A 20099-nucleotide genomic window follows, 5' to 3' on the forward strand; every position below is an offset into this window, starting at 1 on the left:
GGACATTCAAACAATATTTGTTGGTTACTGTGAAACTTCTAAATATTTGTCCTATAGGTATTTCGACATTCAAGCTGTCAAATCTTATTGTTTCTTGTATTTTATCATTAAAATAAATTACTATAAACGATAACTATACCTTATTACTTCCTTATTAGAGTTGTTCAAGAAAAATTTAAGCTAAAACTAAGTTTTGGTTTTCCTCTTGGGCGATTAATTCTTTTATCAACTTTTAGAAAGTCTTCTGGAGAATAACGTGATTACTTTTTCAAGTTTATTTTACCATAGCCATCCCATCAAAATAAACAAAGCAATCCATTCTTCATTCTACAAACTCCAAACACTTTATTTTTTGTTATTCAATAAAAATGCAACATGTGTAGCATTAACATATTTACCAGTATATTTTAACATCAATCCCAACCTAATCTGGAGATTTACAGAATCAACCACAGCTAGATATAATGCAAATACATGGGAAAATAAAGTACTTTGAAAAATGCTATGTAGATTTTATTACATAAATGATCATAATCTTGAATTGCAAACAGTCAAATCCTAAAAATGTGTTTTAGAACCACATGGCAGAGTATCCACTATAGAAATGCCTTATAAATTCAGCAGGGAAAATAACTTAGGGGACTTGGAAAAATAGAAAAGTTAGACTTTTGAGCTACTCAAATACTAACATATTTATCTTATATATCAAGGATATAAAATATATTCTGGTTCTTTGTGACTGTTACACATGAAACATGCAGTAAAAATATTAAATGTATATAAAACATTTATATCACATTAACAAGGTGATTTACATATGTTCTAAATAAAGGCACTCTAAAAGCTTGTGGTAACCAGATTATGTTTCTAAGTTTATGACAGCAGTTTACGTTGCCTTGAAATAGTCTTTAATTGTTTTAAGAACACCATTTCTCAGCTAGATTATTAGCTAGGACATACTATCTTGATTCTCATTAGTAACTGTACTAGAGTAAATACACTACAAATCCTTTCTAAAAGGCTCATTTAATAGTTGTGTTTATGTTCAAAGGGCTTTCCTTTTAAAAATTAATCTTGCAGTTCGATAGCTACTCCCGTGTAAGACCTTTTACTCTGAGAATTACAATACTTGACTTCAGGGGACATATACCCAATGCACCCAATGTGCTGACACAGCAGATCTGACACCTAAATGAGACATTCATAAACTAAGCTTTAGGGATCAAAATGGCATTATTATTATTATTTTCTTTTAGAAATAATAATGATGACAGTGCTAGTAATCAGGAAACTATGATGAAAGGGTAAGAAGCATCGCCAGCACCACTCCTGCTATCACCACTACACCATCACCACCACCACCGCCAGCACACCACCATCATTTACTAGCAATATTCCATCTGTTCTTTGAAAGACTTGTCTTTTTTTTCTAGATGAAGTGGTAAAATCTCTGTAAAATCTTTACACATTTCAGACAAGTAACATAAAGGAGTGCTACTGCCCGTGGTAAGACGTCCTGTGGATGGGAGGGGGCTGTGGAGAACTGGAGAGCAGCTTAGGGGCAACTTGCCAAAGTGACTATTGGTAATTGAGCCCAGTGTTGAGCTTCTGCTTTTTAAACTATTTTTTTAAAGAGAAGTTGTGAATCTGAATATTTATGTTAAATTTCCTGAATTTCTTTTTTCAAGTGGTTTGATTTTTTGAAACAGTGTGTGGGGCAAATTAAACATCAGCAGGTCACATTTTTAGGCTATAGACGCCACTTTGTCACTTTCCAACCTTACCATGGGGTTGTCATATAGGATATTCATTATTTGTCCCACAATGTTTTTACCTCTACTATCTGGTTAACGTCTATTCTCTCACAGCAGTATGGAGGCTTCTCTGACTAATCTCAATACAGCCTGTCTCGGGTTAGGTTTCTCTGCTAGATGTTTTTATAGCACCATATATATGTTTTCTGCCTGTAATAACACTCATCTAATATCATTGCAACTGTCCTTTCAATTGTTTTCCCCACTGTGCGTTCCATGAAGGGAAGAACCATATGTATATTCCTAGCACTTAGAGCAGTGTCTGGCACATAGCAGGCATTCAAATAAATACTTGTTGGATGGATGAATTAGGCCTGTTATATGCTTGGCACTTTTCATTTGTTAATTAATTCTCAGATCAACCCACTGAAAGAGCCATGAGAATTCTAGTAGTATAGATGAGTTTATTGAGGCTCAGACAAGTAAAATAACTTGCCCAAGGTTATTTATCTAATGAACAGTGAAAAATGAGCTGGTTCCAAGGCCTAAGCTCTTATACTATATCCAGTTGCTGACATTTTTTTTAATGCCACATTATAAAGTACATTATAATATAAAGCATTTACTTGCTCCAGGAATTAAACATTAGTTGTTATAAATTTAAGAAGGATGTTAATGCAGCACAAATGTTTTGCCATTTTAAAATTTTAAAATAGCAAAAGATAATTTAAGAAACAACCTCTAATCTTTGTTTCCTTGGCAAGAAGAAAATGAATTCATTCCTCAAACATTGTAAGAAATGGAATTGGATAAAAGTAACTTGAAATTTGGATTAAAAATAATGTTAAAATTTTGAAGATGGGCACATTCAAAGCAAATGGAAAGGGCATCTTTAAACTCTGAAGATTTACTTAAAAATATACATTAATTTATACATGTTTCACAATTAAGGAAAAAATACAAAGTAATGAATTTGCCAAATGCATGACAGGTAAACGTTTTCATGGAAATGAAGGATTTTTACTTTTCAGATTCACAAACCTTTGACAGTTGTCAAATTACAGTGGACAGCCATGTATTATCAGCTTGGTTCTAATACCTGAATTCTTACAACAGCCCTAGAGGTAGGCTTTAATTCAGGCTATTACAAAACAAACACAAATTCACGTCAAATTTAAGTGTATTGATCAAGAACTGAGACTTACTATGATGATGTCAAATGAATGTTAGCTCAAACAATGCATCTGATTTACTTTTAAATTCTACTTTAATTTATTTCTACTTTTATTTTAAAAATCTCTAATTCAGATTAGCTTCATTAGGTATGTTCAAGCAGCGTTTAAAAGCATATCTCCATGACATACTTTCTAATCATGATTAATAACGCCCATAGCCCTATGTATTACAATAACCATATCAAAATCTACTACCTAGTCTAGGGTACTGAAATGTTATCCATCTGCTAAAAAGTCAATCCCATTCTAACATTATCAATACATAGATGGTTAATGGGAAGCTTATTGAAATTCTCATAATTAGATACTTATTGATTTCTGCATGGTTGATGCTTTGTATCCCTGTGAGCAACAAGCATATATAATATACACTTCAGGACAGTTAAGCAATTCATTTTGCAACTACTTGAGTTTGACAGATGTGCAAATGACTTTCATTATCAAAGCAGCCAACAGCATAAACTTCTGCAGGTGGATATATGGGTGGGCTATAAAGAGGAAAAGTGTTCCATCATTATATGAAATGGTACAGTTAATTACCTTTGGCTTCATCCAACATGATTTAACAAGGATATTATGATTCATCACAATAAGCTAGGAGCAGTTAGTTTACACCTGCTTGTTTAGAAAATTGTAAGAAGCCAAACGTTTACAATATTTAAAATGTTGTAATAATTCTGTTGTAGTAACTGAGACTCAACAAATTTTGTTGTAAAGCTAGCTTAAATTTACCAAGTGAAATAAATACAGTGGGATATATGCCCCAAACATATGTAATAATAATCCTTAAGCCTTGCATTGAACAAGTAATTCCCATGAGTACTTGGTTATATAATTTCTCTGTTTTAGATGAGTGTCCTGAAATCTAATGTAATAAACTGAAAATGACCAGGGAAATAGAATGGACAATACTTTCCATCTTTATCCAAACTAACATTCCATATCTCATTACAGGAGGAGCTAGGACCTTGGTAGAGAAGAGGAGATATGTCACATCTATGTATGTTTTGCATAGGTTGAAGAGGCTTTTTATTTTTTATTTTGGTCTTGGTTTTAAAAAATAATAGTTCTATTTAAGTTAAAATAAACAATTTTTCTTCTCTAAAAATAATTTTTATTTCTTTGTCACTGCAATATTATGATTTTATGCATTTGTTTTCACAGGAGCATACTGACTGCCTAGATGGCCAGGCCAAAGGTGTTCATCCTGAAGTTTTAACCCATCCTGAATTCCTGGATACATGGAGAGAGATGTTATCACAATCATTTCCGATGTGATTTGCATCCTGTGGATGCACTTTTGAATGTTCTTCTATGAGCACGTCACTTGGGTTATTTTGTCAAATATAACACTGCTACACAAAGATAGAGACTTGTGAGTTATAACCACTCTCTCTACCAGATGAGTGAGGCATCAGATTGATAAGGTACAGGTTTGACATAAGTAAATAAATGATGTTTTTGGCTATAGATTAAAGCTACTTAAGAAAAATTGAAAATTAAAATTAAAAGTAGCTGAACATACAGAAATACAATATCCCTTTTTAAAAAGATTAACAAAATAAGTTATTAGGTAAACATCATAGTTTTAGAGCCCAGAAAAACATGTTTTTTGAAATGTCACCAAAATTGCAAACATCTTGCTTTTTAAAAAATTTTGTTTTGTTTTTTGAAAAGGGATACTGCATCTTTAACACATGTAAAGTCGTATATCACCCATTTTCTACTTACAGGTAGTAGGAGTAAGAATAGTAGCTCCTCCTGGCAAGCAAATCACAGACAGTGGAAAAAGAGAAGCAATGGTGAATGAAAAGCGTGACTCTGTCACATTCAATAAAGCAGAAAAATGTGCGTTAAAACAAAATGAAATAAAATAAAATCCATGTTTTGTTTTTTTTTTGGTTTGCATTTCAATATGCTCATGCATTGTTTAGATATATTTGCCATGCAATTAGACAGATATGCAATAGAAAAAAATAAAGTTTAAAATACATAATTGGGAAAAAAATAACATGCTGATATATTTTATAGCCAAAAAATTGAAAAATTAAATGGATTGTGTATTTTTAACATGCAGTTAAGCATAATATCATTCATTAGTATCTTTATGTCATGACAGATGGAACAGCTGTGTATAGAAATTGTACACTAAATTGACTATTTTTCTACAGATAGAAAACATAAAGATCTATTACGTTAAATAGAATATATGCAGAATGACAATGAAATTTTTATAAACAAGTTATTATATCTTAATGGAACACAGGTACATACATATATTATGTGAATATACATATGCACCATACACTATATATAAACAAAGATATTTCTACAGTAGATGTATGTGACCATGATATCATACACAAACATTTACTGTATTGAAACATAATTTCAAATTTATGTTTGGAATTATTAACGTATTCATGCTGCACATTTAAAATATAATACATAACCAATGAAAAAATGGCATACGCTTGGAAATAATTCAACAGTGATTAAATTAAAGATGAAATTGCGTTTTGAAAGATGCAATATCCCTTTTCTTAGCCTAAAGAAACTTACTTTATATATGCCCTCAGCTGTAAAATTTTACTAAATTTAATTCCAAACCATTTGTTTACACAACCAAAAATACACAGAACTTTTTCAACATGAGAAATACACCTATGTATAGTATTCCTAGTGAGTGATAAAGTCTTGAGATATTTAGTAATTTGCATAAAAAATAAAGATCATGAAAGGCTAAAATAATTAGTCTTTCTATTATTTTTATTATAAATTTATATATTAAAAGGGAAACTATATTATATTCTAAAATTGTTTACCTAAATTTGATACTGCCTAATACTGTTATAATAATTATGCTTTTGTGTATTTACAATATAGTTGTGATTAAATCATAGAGGATACATGTGTGGCACACAACATATGAGTAAAAGTCATTACAAAGTTGCTTAGACGAGTAAGGGATTCAAGTAATTTAGTTAAAATATTATATATTGGAAGGTAATATATCTAAATATGTAACTTTATCTATAAAATTGCCATTGTTCCTAGTCATAGAAGTAGTGAGGATGAGAAACAAAAGCCTCAGCATACTTTCTACCAAAAGATAATCAATTAAAACTTATTTATGAAAACTCAAACATTAAACATGTTAATAGACAGGCTCATTTATCCAACCATTTCAAATATCAACGAGAAAATAATTTGTTACATTATGTAATTTTAGAGAGTTGTCCGAGCATTTTCCCCACAAGAAGGAGGGGGTGGAGGAGGGAGAGGAGGAGGGAGAGGGGGAGGATGAGAAGGGAAGGAGGAGAAGAAGAACACGCTTAGAGATTGTTTTGCTGTACCTTAGGAAATTTGTTTTAACTTTTTTATTATTTCTAAAATAGAACGCCATGGATAAGAAAGACTCCAATAACATGTAACTGTTTTCAAATAAATAAGAAATAAAACTGAGTAATTTAACCCAATTTTAACTGAGTGAAGACATAATCAGAGGCCATTTTCTTGCTTTCATATCCACTCTGAAGGGATTGGAATAATTTTAATTGTGTGAAGCAAAGTTGAATTAACTCTAAACTGCTTAGTTAACTTTCCAAATATAAATTTACACTAAATAGAGACATTAGACAATGATTTTATTGATTTTAACTGGCAAATTTGTATTACTAAAATACTTAAATCTTCCTATCTCGAATATAATGTATTTTCCAACCACAGAAGTAGACAACAGCAAAAAAGAGAAAGCACTTTTGGGGAAAGCACGTATGTAGCTAATTTAACACAAAACACTATAATGCATACCTAATATTTCTAATGCAGATGTGTCTTCTCCAACATATATATCTCCAGGGAATAATTGTAAAGAGGCAATACATTAAAATAAACTCTGATGGAATCATTAAACATGTAGTATGAGTCTCATCTGTATTGTTAAGGATTTATTTTGAGTACAAATAGTATATTATTTAATGCAATGTAATCAACACCACTTATTATAATGTTCAATATAACTCATAAATTACAAACATTTCTATATACAAAACTATTTTAGGGCTGTACTCTGCATGTAAAGATCTTTTAAAGAAGTCCTTCCCAGTTGTGGTATTATCTAAAACATAACTGGATTGTAGAGAGCTGTATTAGTTTCTAAGACAATGCTTTATAGGTAATGATTTTATAGAATAAAAAAAGTTTAAACTATAAAAACTGTTTACTATAAATGCTTCTCAGCAGAAGCATACTTTAATGTCCAGAATAGAATTCAGTTTAAATCCTAGTACGTCTTAATATCTTCATATAACTCCAGAAGATGGTGATATTAGTTGATATAGTATAAAAGACTAATGATCAATTTTTAAAAAGTTGACTCTCCATATTAAAGTGCTGAAATAGTGAATATTTAATACACAATTTCACAAAATAATGTTTATATTCTTCTCATATCTTATTTATAGACAACACTTAGAAAAATAGAGCAAATACAAAATAATTCATAGACCATAACCCAAATATCATGATGAATCCTTATTTCCTCAGTCTTAATAAATAACACTTCAAGTATAAGACTAATATCTCAAGTATCTTTGCACTTGAGATTTTTAAATTCATCCATTAATTTTAAGGTTAATATGACAAAAAGTATTAGATATTTTATATCTGGAATTAAACTGCAAATAACCAATAAGAATTTATTTTAAAAGCATGAGCAATAGACTCAGATGCTGGCAACATGGTTACAATTCAATTGTTCTTGTTGTTTGTTCTAATTTAAAAGAGCTCGAAGAAACAAAAAGTGTTTGAAAACTACTGACATCAATGATAAGTGAGCGGGACAGAAGGAAATCAGGCCTTACCTCTTTTTCACAATTAATATGACAACCAGAAGAAGGAGGATGAACACCAAAATTCCAGCACTGATTCCTGCTATTTTCACCACTCTGTCTGTCTGCTTGGCTGGGTCTGGAATCACTTCTGGTTCTTCTGTTGCTGCTGCTAAATGAATCAAAAAAATAAGTTACCGGAAGGAGCTAATGATCACAAAAAGGAAACCACACAACTACTACAAAAAGGCAACTTGTTTAATTTATTTAAATAAAAATAATCTAAAATATAAATACAGGAGCATGCTCAACTACAGCGTGAGATATTTAGTGCTAAGGGGAAATCTTTCTGAATAGTGATTTTGTTAACACAAAAAATAAAACAGAAATCTAGAAATAACTGAAGGGAATGGTGAACTATTAAAAGCAAGAATACAATATTTTTAGCAAATAGTACATGGGAAAAAGATGCGGTCAAGTTGAGAGATGCATTTGTTTATCGTTTCACTCAGCAAAGCCCTCTCCACTCAAGTGCAGGGTGCTGTGCTTGGCCCTTTAAGGACCATCATTGGCACTTGTTTGAGACACAAGGGGTTAAGTCAAATAAACAACTAGTCCAAATGACGAAGGTGTAAGTTTATGATTTGATATATAAGATTTGAAATGAATAGTTTGTTTGGGGGATAAAAAGAATAAGATAAGAAAAACATCAAGAAATATTTCACATCCTCCTAACAAATAAAACCCTGATAATAAACTTGGAAAACAGAACTTTGAAAAGATGAAATCTTTTTTTTTAAATTTTTGTATACCTTCATTTCCTTTCTGAAAGTCACCACCATCCTCTGTATACACACAATTAAAATTATAACATTTAACCAATTTATAAGCTCCAGTAACCATCTGAAGACATTCTTTTTTAACCTTGAAAATTGGCAAGGGAAATATTATCATCTACATTTTACAGATAAAAAAAATTGAGGCTTAGAGGGATAAGCATAGATTATAACTTGCTCAAGAACAGAGACAAAATCTAAAACGTTGTATCATCTAAAGCAGCATTTCTCAATGTTTCCAGATTCATAGCCCCTCTTGTTAAGAATTGGTGTGTGTGCAAGAGTACAGGTGACTCTCAGGATTAAGCACATTTGAGAAGCTGCCTTAAAGCCCCCATCGCAATGTAAGAAAGAGATGGTGGCTGACTGAACAAACAAATGAATCCCTAAATCTAACCTTATACCTTTCCAATGGATAATTTGTTAACACCCTTTTAAAAATAACCCAGTTTTCTACATGCCAATCCTTTTTTCTTTAACTTCTCTGTTTTGGCTCTTTTACTCCCCACCCCCTGCTTTAGCCCTAGCTCTGCATGTCTAAATATCTGCTCTGGTTTTCCAATCAGCCAGTTTCCTCAAAAAAGGGGCTAACACAAAGTTGCTAGCTTTTCTTTTTTCTAGGTAGGGAATTAAAAAGAACTAATAAATCTATTATTAATATCATGCCATAAAATGGTAATTTAGAGCTAAATCCGTATGAAACATACTGAAAAAAAGTGTTAGAACAGTTTACTTTGTAAAACAATTCACTATAACTGTGTTAACTTATGTTATTTCAATTGGATAGAATAAAACTTCCCAATGGACCAGTATTTGGTAAGTATTATTCTCAATAAGGAAAAGCAAGCCTTCGGCTTCTTTCTTCTGGTAAGCAAGGGAGTTTTCCGTTCAGACTTGATACTTTCCATATATCCAGGCTTCAGGGAATTTCCAGTCTCATTAATTATGAATAGAACTAGTTCAACGCTTACTACATTTCACACTACACATTATGGCTCAATTCATCCAAATATTCATTAAATATATGGAAGATCTCCTCTTTTCCCAAGAGCAACTTTAGAAATACATACATATACATACATATACATACACACACAAACACACACAACAAATATAATAAAAACATTAAATATATTTCAAAGTTGGACAGAAAACTAGAAAAATATTATTTGTAATTCTCAAAATGAACTAGTTTGACAGTTACTGCTTCAAATAGAAAAAGAGACGGAATGATGTAGAAATCTCTAGAAAAAAACTTTAGCGTATGCAACAAAACTTCATTATTCACCAATTAAAACTTATTCTCATCAGGTTATATGTTACACTTGGCTTTCAGAGAATAATGATCCCTTTGTGATTTTTTGACATACTTGTATATCACAGAATTAAATGTTTCTGAAAATCTTTAAAGGATCAGTTTTTGTTTGATGAGGTAAATATGTATTTTAATATATCATTCTAATTCAATAAAACACATGCTACTATGTGATAAATTTCTAAATATATTATTACATAAGTAGCATGTGTTATATTTCATAAGACTCTTCAGAACTGCTAAGCCCCATCAGAAGCAAATAACCTTTGTAATATGCACAGGTGAAAATATAAACTATTGTCATGAAGTATGAACACACAGCTTTAATACTAGCTGGGTTTAGTAATTAAATAAAACTGACATGAAGGTGATGGGTAAACAAATTAAAATTCAGGGGATGAAAAATACTTTTAAATCGTATTAAATAATATAGATTTGCTAATGAATTAATCTAAAAATATTTCCTGGAATGAAAAGTCAAATCTAAAAGTAAATTTTTGACCAAAGGTACCGATAACCTTGAAGTTGTATTCGGGCTACAAGACTTTTATAATCTATTTTGTAAAACAGTGTTGTTATTTTAAAGTCTTAGTCTATATGTATCTGTTAAACACTGGACTTCAATTTACCAAATGGCTAAAAAAGAAAAAACACACCAAGTTTATTCATTTGGGTTGGGTAAGAGTGCTTGTCTGTCATGATTACAACTCTCGTGCAAAGTGTTGTTCATCGATGCTTCAACACCATTATTAAACTTGAATACAGGAGGCTAATCAAACTCTTCAGGAACATGATTTGGTGGCTGTTTTCCCTTGATTGCAAATCCCCCTCAAAGTATGAGCTAGGTTATCGATTACTATTGTTATTATTACTGCTACTACCAGGAGCATTTTTATTAAATATCTGCATACATTCATTACTTTAGATATTTTAACCACACATATTTTTTCTAAATTCTTGGCCTACTAGAGCCAAGGGACATAAATATCCTATTTAAAATGGTTCAAGCTTAGAAGATTCATCAATAGAAACACAAGCAGTAAGCCCCTCAGTGAGCATTTTCTATTTTCTTTAAAGAGAGCAAAAAGTTATTATGGTGACTGTACCCCTGAGCCCTATTTATAATTTATGCACATACACAAAGGCAATATGAAGTACCTTTTTCAGAAATGCTTTCCTTTGCCATAAATCTTTACCTTTTTATCTGTCAAAGAATATTCAAAGTCCCAAGTGTTCTGAAGCCAAGAGCAGCATAAGTCTTTGGACAGTGAGAAAAGAAACTAAGGCAATAATTCACTTTTTATTGGGCAAATTTATGAGATGTCTTTTTCTTAAAAAATAGTTGAAGTAACTATAAATTGTGTCCTTGTTCCCATTATTTAAACATAATTTACTGAAATGTGTAGGTAAAATCATACACAAATACCTAAACATTTCACAAATTTACTTAAAAAGTAAAATTATTTAATAGCTGCAATCGTATAAAAACATTCTTCCATTTTTATGATGGATATTAGAGATAGAAGCCTCTATGTACAATATACTAGGTTGTTTCACAGCAGCAGTAGAGACACCATCGTCCTGTAAATTCTGCAAATCCTCCAGGTATTATACTAGTGCTGTCTTTCCTTCTCGGCTATAATTTTGAAAAATTATTCACATTCATTTCCCAAATATTACTTAAAATCCTATAATTAGCTTTATGTCACCCAAGGCCACCAACCTACCACCACCAATGTCTCCCAATGACTTACTAGTTACTGAGCTCAATGTGTACTTTTCTCATCTCATTTTATGTAACTTCTTGATAGCATTTGACATTGCTGTCCACTCTTCCTTCTTGTAATAAATACTCCTTTCCTGGGACTTCCATTACTCAGCCATCTCCAGGTTTCTTACGACACTGGCCTCTCCTTTCCACGTCTTCTTTGTGAGCCCCTCCTGGTTCCCCTTAAAAATTGGTGCTGCTTTGAGTTTCTTAGGGACCTGGACCTCTTGGCACTGGTTTCCATTCTTTCTGGCTTGATGATTTCATCCAGTTCCATAACTTCAGTTACCAAGCATACTGATCACTCTTAAATCAATGTATCTCACACATGGATCAGGGCTCCGACCTGAACTCCTAGCCCATGAATTCATCTCATTCCTGTTATATGTCTTTACTCCATTGTAAGACAGTCACCTTAAATGCACCATTTCCAAATTGGAAATCATAATCTTACCCTCACACCAGTTCTTCCTCTCATGTATGCCCTTTCAGTAAATGGCACAACTATCCACAGAATGACACAACTATTCCTGTTGTTCAAGCCAGAAATCTGGGCATCGTTCTTGAATCCTCCTCTATCTTTATCTCCAGGATTAATATATAATTCATCATCCCAACTGGGAAGCTTCTGAAAGTGAGAGGTGGTATTCTTAATAGTTATGATAGGACAAAAGGCAAAAACTGGAATTGTCCTGGGTAAACTGGGGTGTACTGTCACTTTCCTTTCTCATACAATTAGTTACAAAGTACTATTACTTCCTAAGTATCTCCTGTCTCTCCTTTTTCCATCTCCACTTCTGCTACCTTAAGTCAGGTCAATATCATATCTCACCCACATCACACAGCAGCTGCCTATCTTGTCTCACTGATGGCTATCTCTGCCTGTTCTACATCAAAACTCACAGCATAGCACATAGCATTTTTAAAATTACAACTATATTATGTCACTCCATTGTTTAGAACCCTCCAGCGGCTTCCCACTGCTATTAAGATGAAAGCCAGGAAAACAGGGCCATGTTTATTTTGCTCACCATTGTATTTCCAGTAGACTTGGAAAAAGGAGCCACAGTACAATAAGTATTGGTTGAATAAATGAAAGAATGACACTAAAGCTACCTACGGTAGATTGTACTAGCAGATAGAAAATCAGACAAATATCTCGTTGTTGTGGATATTGGCATAAAATGAACTTGATACATACATTTCTGAATTGTCTCTAGAAATTTCAAGGCCCTGTGCTAGCTATTCCTTTATAAGACAGTTTCTACCATCTGACCCCATCTCCCCCAAAACAAAGTGCATGGGAAGCCCAGCATCATGGAAAGTACGAGACGCGATATTGGCAAAACCCTATTTTAACTCTTATTTCATTTTCTTACTCGTATATGTTGTACAACAATAAGCAAGTTAGCATCGCTTAGTGTTAATATGTCATCTATAAACTACAAATAATAACAGTGCCTACATTATACAGCTTTTATGAAAATTAAGTGACAGAATGATGGGAAAAGTTGTCATAAATTGGGAAACAGTGGTAAAATAAGTAGGGATAGATGCTGCTGCCCAGGGTGGAGATGGTCAAGATGTTAGCCATTTGAGTCTATCACATAAAAAGTAAAAATTATAAGCAGGGGGACTGATATCACTGAACAACTCTTAAAAAAAATCTTAGCAGTTTATTTTATAAATATGTAATGATGAGTTTTGTCAAGTACATGTTATTAATTTAAATAGTCTGCCACAGTGGGCATCTAAGCCTTAGGGACGGCTGTAAGCATGTATTATTTAACTCAATGATCCTTTGAAGTCATTTTGCTTCATCATGTCATATGATCTTATGAAATTTGTTCAGTCTTGGATTGTTGACAACAGAAGACAGAGTCTACCAGAGTTTTATATTGTTGAAAAGGAAAACAGCTATATGTCACTTATTTTTTAAAAAAACAATAGCTACAATATAGTTTATTCTTATTTAATAAAGATGTGAATATTACCTGAAAATTTATGATGTAGAAAATATTAGTGTAGAAGTATGTATGAATATTTTTAACAACTATGAAATAAAAGTATATATTACAAATATTTAAAATTAATTTCACACTGTTTAAGGCATCTTCTTATAATCTTAGAGTCTCTCAATTTGTTTTGGTTTTAAAACCACAATTCAAAATTCACATAAATTCCTTAAGAAATGATAGAAAATGCTTTTTGAAAAGGCAATAAAATTAGTATCACATTTCAGCAATGTACTTAAAGGTTAAAAAAACTTGTAAAACATTTATTTTTTTTGCATCTTAGTAAGTTAATGTAGGGCAAATATTTTATTTTACATATGAATTTTTCATTAAGCTTCCCATTTAGATTTATTCAACTGGGTATAACAGAGCCTTGTTTGTTCTCTTAATTCTTAAACATAGTTAAATCTATCTGTCCTTAATTCTCCATTCTATCTTCTTACTGACCTAGATAAAGACCCAGCCAACTTGCTTTTTTACTATGGCTTTCTGCTTCCCATAAAGGCCTCCTCAGATTTATCTTCTATATTGCCACCAGAACGAGTTTTCTAAAATGCAAATCTGATTAAATGATTCCTTTAACTGCTTTCTATTCAAGAGAAAAGGCAAAAGTTCTTGGTATGACATATAAGGCTTTTCAAAACTCGGCTCTAATCAACCTTTTCAATCTCATCTACTGACTGTTCCTTTAGGGTATCATATACCTTCATCATTTACAAGTATCAGCCATTCCCCAAATACTCAAATATTCCATGGTCTATCAGGGTTTGGCACACTGTGGCCCCATGAGTCCTTCCCATGGATTTTGACTGCAACTATTATATGACTACAAATAGGCAATTTTACAGGACAGTGCCAAATTGTTACCACTTTACATACCCAGCAGCAGTGTATGTCAACTCTATTTTAATTACATCTTAGCACTTTGTATTATCAGACTTTGAAATTTTTGCCAATTTAGTCATAGAAAATGATATCTAATATGCATTTTATTACTGAAATTATCTTTTAAGATACTTATTTGAAATATTTATACTTATTAATTCTCTGAAATGCTCAGTGTAAAACTTTGACCCATTTTTTAAATTTGGTTTTCATCTTTTTCTTATTGGCTTATTGTAATGTTTTATGCATGGATAATAATCTTTTGTCAGTTATATGTGTTGCAATTACCTTCTATTGGGTGGCTTTTCTTTCATTTTATTTATAGTATCTTGATGACTAGCAATTCTTAATTTTAATGAGGTCAAATGTATCAATCATTTATTTGAATTCATAATAAGAATGTCTTCTTTTATCTTTTAAAAAGTTTTAAAACTGTGAATTTCACATTTAATCCTGGATCCATTTGGAATTGCTTTCTGAGTATGATATACAGTAGTGAGGAGATATTTCAGCACCCCCCACACTTCCTGCATAAATATCCAGTTATCCATGGACAATGTTTAAATTGATCCAGTGATCTACAAAACCACTTCTGTCCCATGTCCAAATCACATAAATGAATGCATTCAATTTCCGGATTAGCCATTATTTTCCCTGAGCCAATATACATATATATATATATATATATATATATATATATATATATATATATATATTCTGTGTTGATAGAACATAGTTTTAATTACTACAGCTTTATGTCATGATACATGATGCTGCAATATGTCTGATATATGACGGACATGTTTCCATGCCTAGTCCTCTTCTTGAGCATCCTGGTGTATATCAATATTTTGCCGTAGGTAATTTCTTCAGATTGAAGTCCAGTGGATAAATTCTCTCTTTACTTCTGTCAAAGTTGCTTTATAGTCCATCCTAAAAGTTACTTTTTAATTTGAACACTTATGCATTTACTTACTAAGAGTTCCACTTGGTTCTTTGCAAACGATTCCTTGTTTAGTTACTACTGATAGCACCTTACTAATCTTTGTGATTTGTGTTTCATTTCTTTAACTATTTTCTGCACAGCTCTTTTGTATTTTGTACCTGACAATCCAAATACCTGCAGTTCTTGGGGGATTTAGATCTGTTATTTCAGGTAACTCTCACAGTGAGTTACTTTCACGAAGGCTTGGTGACCTTTGTGAGTTAATTGCTTTATGTTAGGCTGTGGGAAACCTGCAGGCCTCAATTGATCATGCTTTCATCTAAAAAAGAATGTACATCGGCTTCTGCCAGTAACCATGAGGTACCACAGGACTCAGAACACTTCCCGCCCACTCAAGAGTACTCAAGGGTACCAGGTCTCCACCCACGGGAGTCCCCGGCAAGGCAAGCCCTCATTACCAGCCTCTCCCTTCAGGGACTACCAATCCCTTCTTATACCTATTCCTCACTGTTCTCAGCTCTAGTTACCTACCTTTCTTGGGGTGGAATAGGCAGAATAGCGGGTCCTTAGAAACCTTCCCTAGGTGCTGTGAGCCTAACAATGTATCTAAAGACATATCCTATCCAGGTAGGATTATTCTGCAGAATTTCTCAACACACAATCTGTCAGGCTTTCAAAAGTGGAAGGAAGATCGTGGGATTTTATGTTTTCATTTTTCTCAAGGCAACCTTAACTATCCTCTTGCCACTAAAACATCAGTTAATTATTTGCCCATACCAACGTGTAAAATTGTGTTGCAAATTATTTTTCAATAAGTCTGCAACATACACTAGATTTGAACCGAACTGAGGGCAAAGATATAATCTCATTCACCTTTTATGTCCAATGATTTACATAGTGACAAACAGTTTAGCCTAATAAATAAATAGCAAAAAAATGTTCATTTGTCAACATGTGATAGCTAAATAAAAGCATATATCAACTGCAATACACTGTTTAAAGTTTTAACATTTTTGAAACAAATACCTTAATCTAGAGTTAGTGTATTAATTTATAAAATCTATAAGCACGCTTTAAGAAAAATTCAGTTCTACAGAATAGAAAATGGGAAACAACTTCAACATATCTGGAAAATGTATTAATAGGAATTACCTTAGTCATGTGACATTAAATATTTTTGTTATAACAAAATCTTCCACCTACTAGCTAAGTGCCCTTGAGTAAGTTATTTAACCACTGTGTTCCTCAGTTTTCTTATTGGTAAAATAGAAATTATAAAGATGCCTTCTATGTTGATGGAAAGATTAAATGTGTTAAAATACTAAGTGCTTAGGACAATATCTGAGATGTAATAAGGCCCCAGTGTTAGGATGTATATAATTAAATTCAGAAAAAATTATTTTTCCAAATCTAGATTTCTGAACCATAGCTAATCTGAGTTGAAATAAATAGCATCAAATGCGAGAGAAGTCTAATTTCTCAAAATACAGAGATATTAATGTTACTAATCATTTACCACCTATTTATTGACTACCTCAGGCATACAAAAGACTGCACTAAGGTAAAAACCAGAAAGATGAACAAATGCGCTTCCTTCTGAGAGTATATCATCAAGAAACAGAAAAATACTTAAATAATTGTGCTTATTTTGCAGAATATAGCAAGTAGTCAAAATGGAAGCACAATCAGGGGTCCTGCAAAGGAAGATGAAATTGTATCTGGTTTAATGATATCCTAAAGTATTTCTTAAAAATAATTCAACATCAACGTCCAACTGTGATTTTTAGATGAGGAAAAAAAACCCAGGAGGTAAATGAGTTTATCATGGTCACAGTATTAGTTATTGACACAATTAAAAACATAGCCCATACTTCCTGACTCCCATCTGGCATTTTCACTTGAGAGAAATGTGATTGGTGACCTATATTAGGAATATTTTTACCACTGTCTTGAGAAGAGAGAGGGNGAGAGAGAGAGAGAGAGAGAGAGAGAGAGAGAGAGAGAGAGAGAGAAAGGAGCTAATGAGACCAGAGAGGTGTCAACCTCAATCACTACCTATCAAAAAAAAGTTGGAGAGATAGAAATATAAATCAATTGGTTATCACATCATATCCTCTCTAGAAAACAGCAGATAGATAGAATCTGGGAAGTTCTTAAAGGAAGTTATAAAAGATTGAAGACAAAAAGAAAAATATTAATTCCATGTCCCACCTTACATCCATGAAAAAGTCATGAGTTTTCTTTCTTTCATTAACAAATAAATTATTTGTTGCCCCTGGCATGTGCCTGGCACATTTCTAGGCTCCGAAACATCATCAATGAACAGGACAAAGATTATCTCTGCTCTCATGCAGTTTACATCCTGTTATAAGCAGATAATACACATGTAAAGAAGTATCATCTGATGGTGAGAAGCTCCACACCAAGAATCAAAATAGGGCATGAGACAGAGTACCATGGTGACTTCTTTAGATTCACATGTAGGTGGATGGTCTGGCTTTTTACTGAGATGAGGAAGAGTGTGTCATATCATTACAAAATGCTTTTTTTTTTCCTAATAAAAAAAATTGTATTTACTTAGAAGCATTCAGAATGTCAATAAAGCAGCTGCACTTTTTTTTTTTTTGCTACTACAAAGTGGTATTCAGTTAACAGAACAATAATTAAATGCCTGTCTAAGTACTAGACATACGTACCTATTCTTAAAGAAAGTTCAGAGATTAGGGAGATGTCTTGTTGAGTAAAACAAAGTTTCTTTTTTTTTTTTTGTTAGTTTGGTTTTTTTTTTTTTAACCTCAAGTAATAAAGAAGATCAGAGAATAAAACAGAGTAAAATTAAAAATTAGTGTGGGGAAGTAAAAGATAAAAAGACAGATAATATAGTGCCAAAACCTCGGGGAATAATGAGCCCACTTTTATGCCAAAGGTATAGGAAAGGGAAAGGAAAGTATAAATGATAAGGAACTACATATCTTACACATACTGATTATTACATGTGGAACATCAAGTAGTAATGGCCTAGTAGAGAGTAAAATAGAATGAGCTGAAGATTACTGGGAAATAAGAGGAGTAAGTTAAACAAGTGATGCTGAATCACATATCCACACATGATGTTTACAGCGAAGGAGGCTACAAACAACTATTGGGCTGGGAAAGTCATGACGCATTTTTGCATTGAAAAACAGAAAAATACGTCATGAATTTCCCAACGACCCAATAAATCTGAACTTCAAAGTGAAATGTTTATAAAATGATAAATGTGGCTATCTGGAGATGTTAGGGGGGAATAGCTTCATGACAATGTCAGTGATTTTTTTTTCCTCCCATAAACTACAGGATCAAAAAAGTCTATTCTTGAGGGAAAATTCTGGAATATTAAAATACAGGCACTGCATGTAATTAAAAGGCAAATGCACTTGACATTTTTGTTGGCACAGAACTCAGAATACCAGTTCAGGGCCAGTCATCCAAAAACACCATTCAAAACACAAACAGAGAGGGGAAAAAAAAGAACACACACATACACACACACATTTGAATGCAACATAACTTGAAATATTACAGAAAGAAATATACACCAAATAAAACCTTTAATAATGCTTAAGTGATAATGATGTGATATGATTTAAAATGTTAAAATACCCTTTAACCTATTTCCATTTTCCTTATTTGTAAAACGAGGGGTTAAGATTAGCTGCCTTTTTGGCTGCTTTTAGTTATGAATTCTACTTCCATTTTCAGCAGGTCATTTTCTAAGACTTGGATAATTCATTAATCTGACATATCTCAGGAGAACACACAACATGGTTTAAATCATACTAATAGAGGTTGCATTGCAATTTTCACAGGTGTTTATTTACTAAATTAGAGATCGCCTTAATACTGTACAGAGGAGCCTGATTAAAAAATGATTTTATTGAAATTCCAGCTTTTGCACAATGATTTAGTATAAAGCCTAAATTATTAATAAATGTTTTAAATTTTGAGGTTGGTTTTCAATCTTAAAATATCTTAGGCCTTGAGTGAAGAGATAGGAGCCATGTTTTTAAATGGTTCTTGATAGTCTAAAATTATCTAAGCACTGGATACATTTCATAATTCCTACTTTTCAAAATATCTAAGGCATTTACATCCAAGATATTTTAATTGACTATAATTTGTCTACTGCTAGATAATGAACCTTTAAAACAATGAAAACAAACAAAAAAACAAATGAACAAAGCTCTCCACTTGTCTAAACGGACTTTTTCAATAAGAAATTCTCATTTCTTCAATGATGCCTTCTCCAGTCCTTCAATCTCACTCTCTTCTGAACTCCTATGCACTTATTGGTCTTATTTCTTATCTGTACTCTGTATCATGGCTTAGTTGAGGTAGGCTGGAGTTTTAGGAGGGGCAAGGATTTTAGAGGTCACAATGCACTGATTAGATAGATTTGGGAGAGTTACAGTTTCTTCGATTTTATTTTATTTATTTATCTTTTTAAGATTTTTATTGGGGAATTGGGGGATGG

At 32.4% G+C, this 20099-nt stretch overlaps 1 protein-coding gene across 1 annotated transcript in view; it reads right to left on the reverse strand.

Moving 5' to 3' along the window:
* The window catches only part of PTPRK (protein tyrosine phosphatase receptor type K), a gene marked incomplete at its 5' end in the record, with an annotated part of 136273 nt that overhangs the window by 34744 nt on the left and 81430 nt on the right, over positions 1-20099 (reverse strand). The window contains 3 exons of the mRNA XM_019661220.1: positions 4721-4750; positions 6803-6844; positions 7855-7993. Coding sequence (XP_019516765.1) covers positions 4721-4750; positions 6803-6844; positions 7855-7993 — 211 coding nt within the window. The remainder of the gene's footprint in view (positions 1-4720; positions 4751-6802; positions 6845-7854; positions 7994-20099) is intronic.

Source organism: Hipposideros armiger, unplaced genomic scaffold (genome assembly GCF_001890085.2).
Source record: "Hipposideros armiger isolate ML-2016 unplaced genomic scaffold, ASM189008v1 scaffold_340, whole genome shotgun sequence".
In the NCBI taxonomy this organism is placed as follows: domain Eukaryota; kingdom Metazoa; phylum Chordata; class Mammalia; order Chiroptera; family Hipposideridae; genus Hipposideros; species Hipposideros armiger.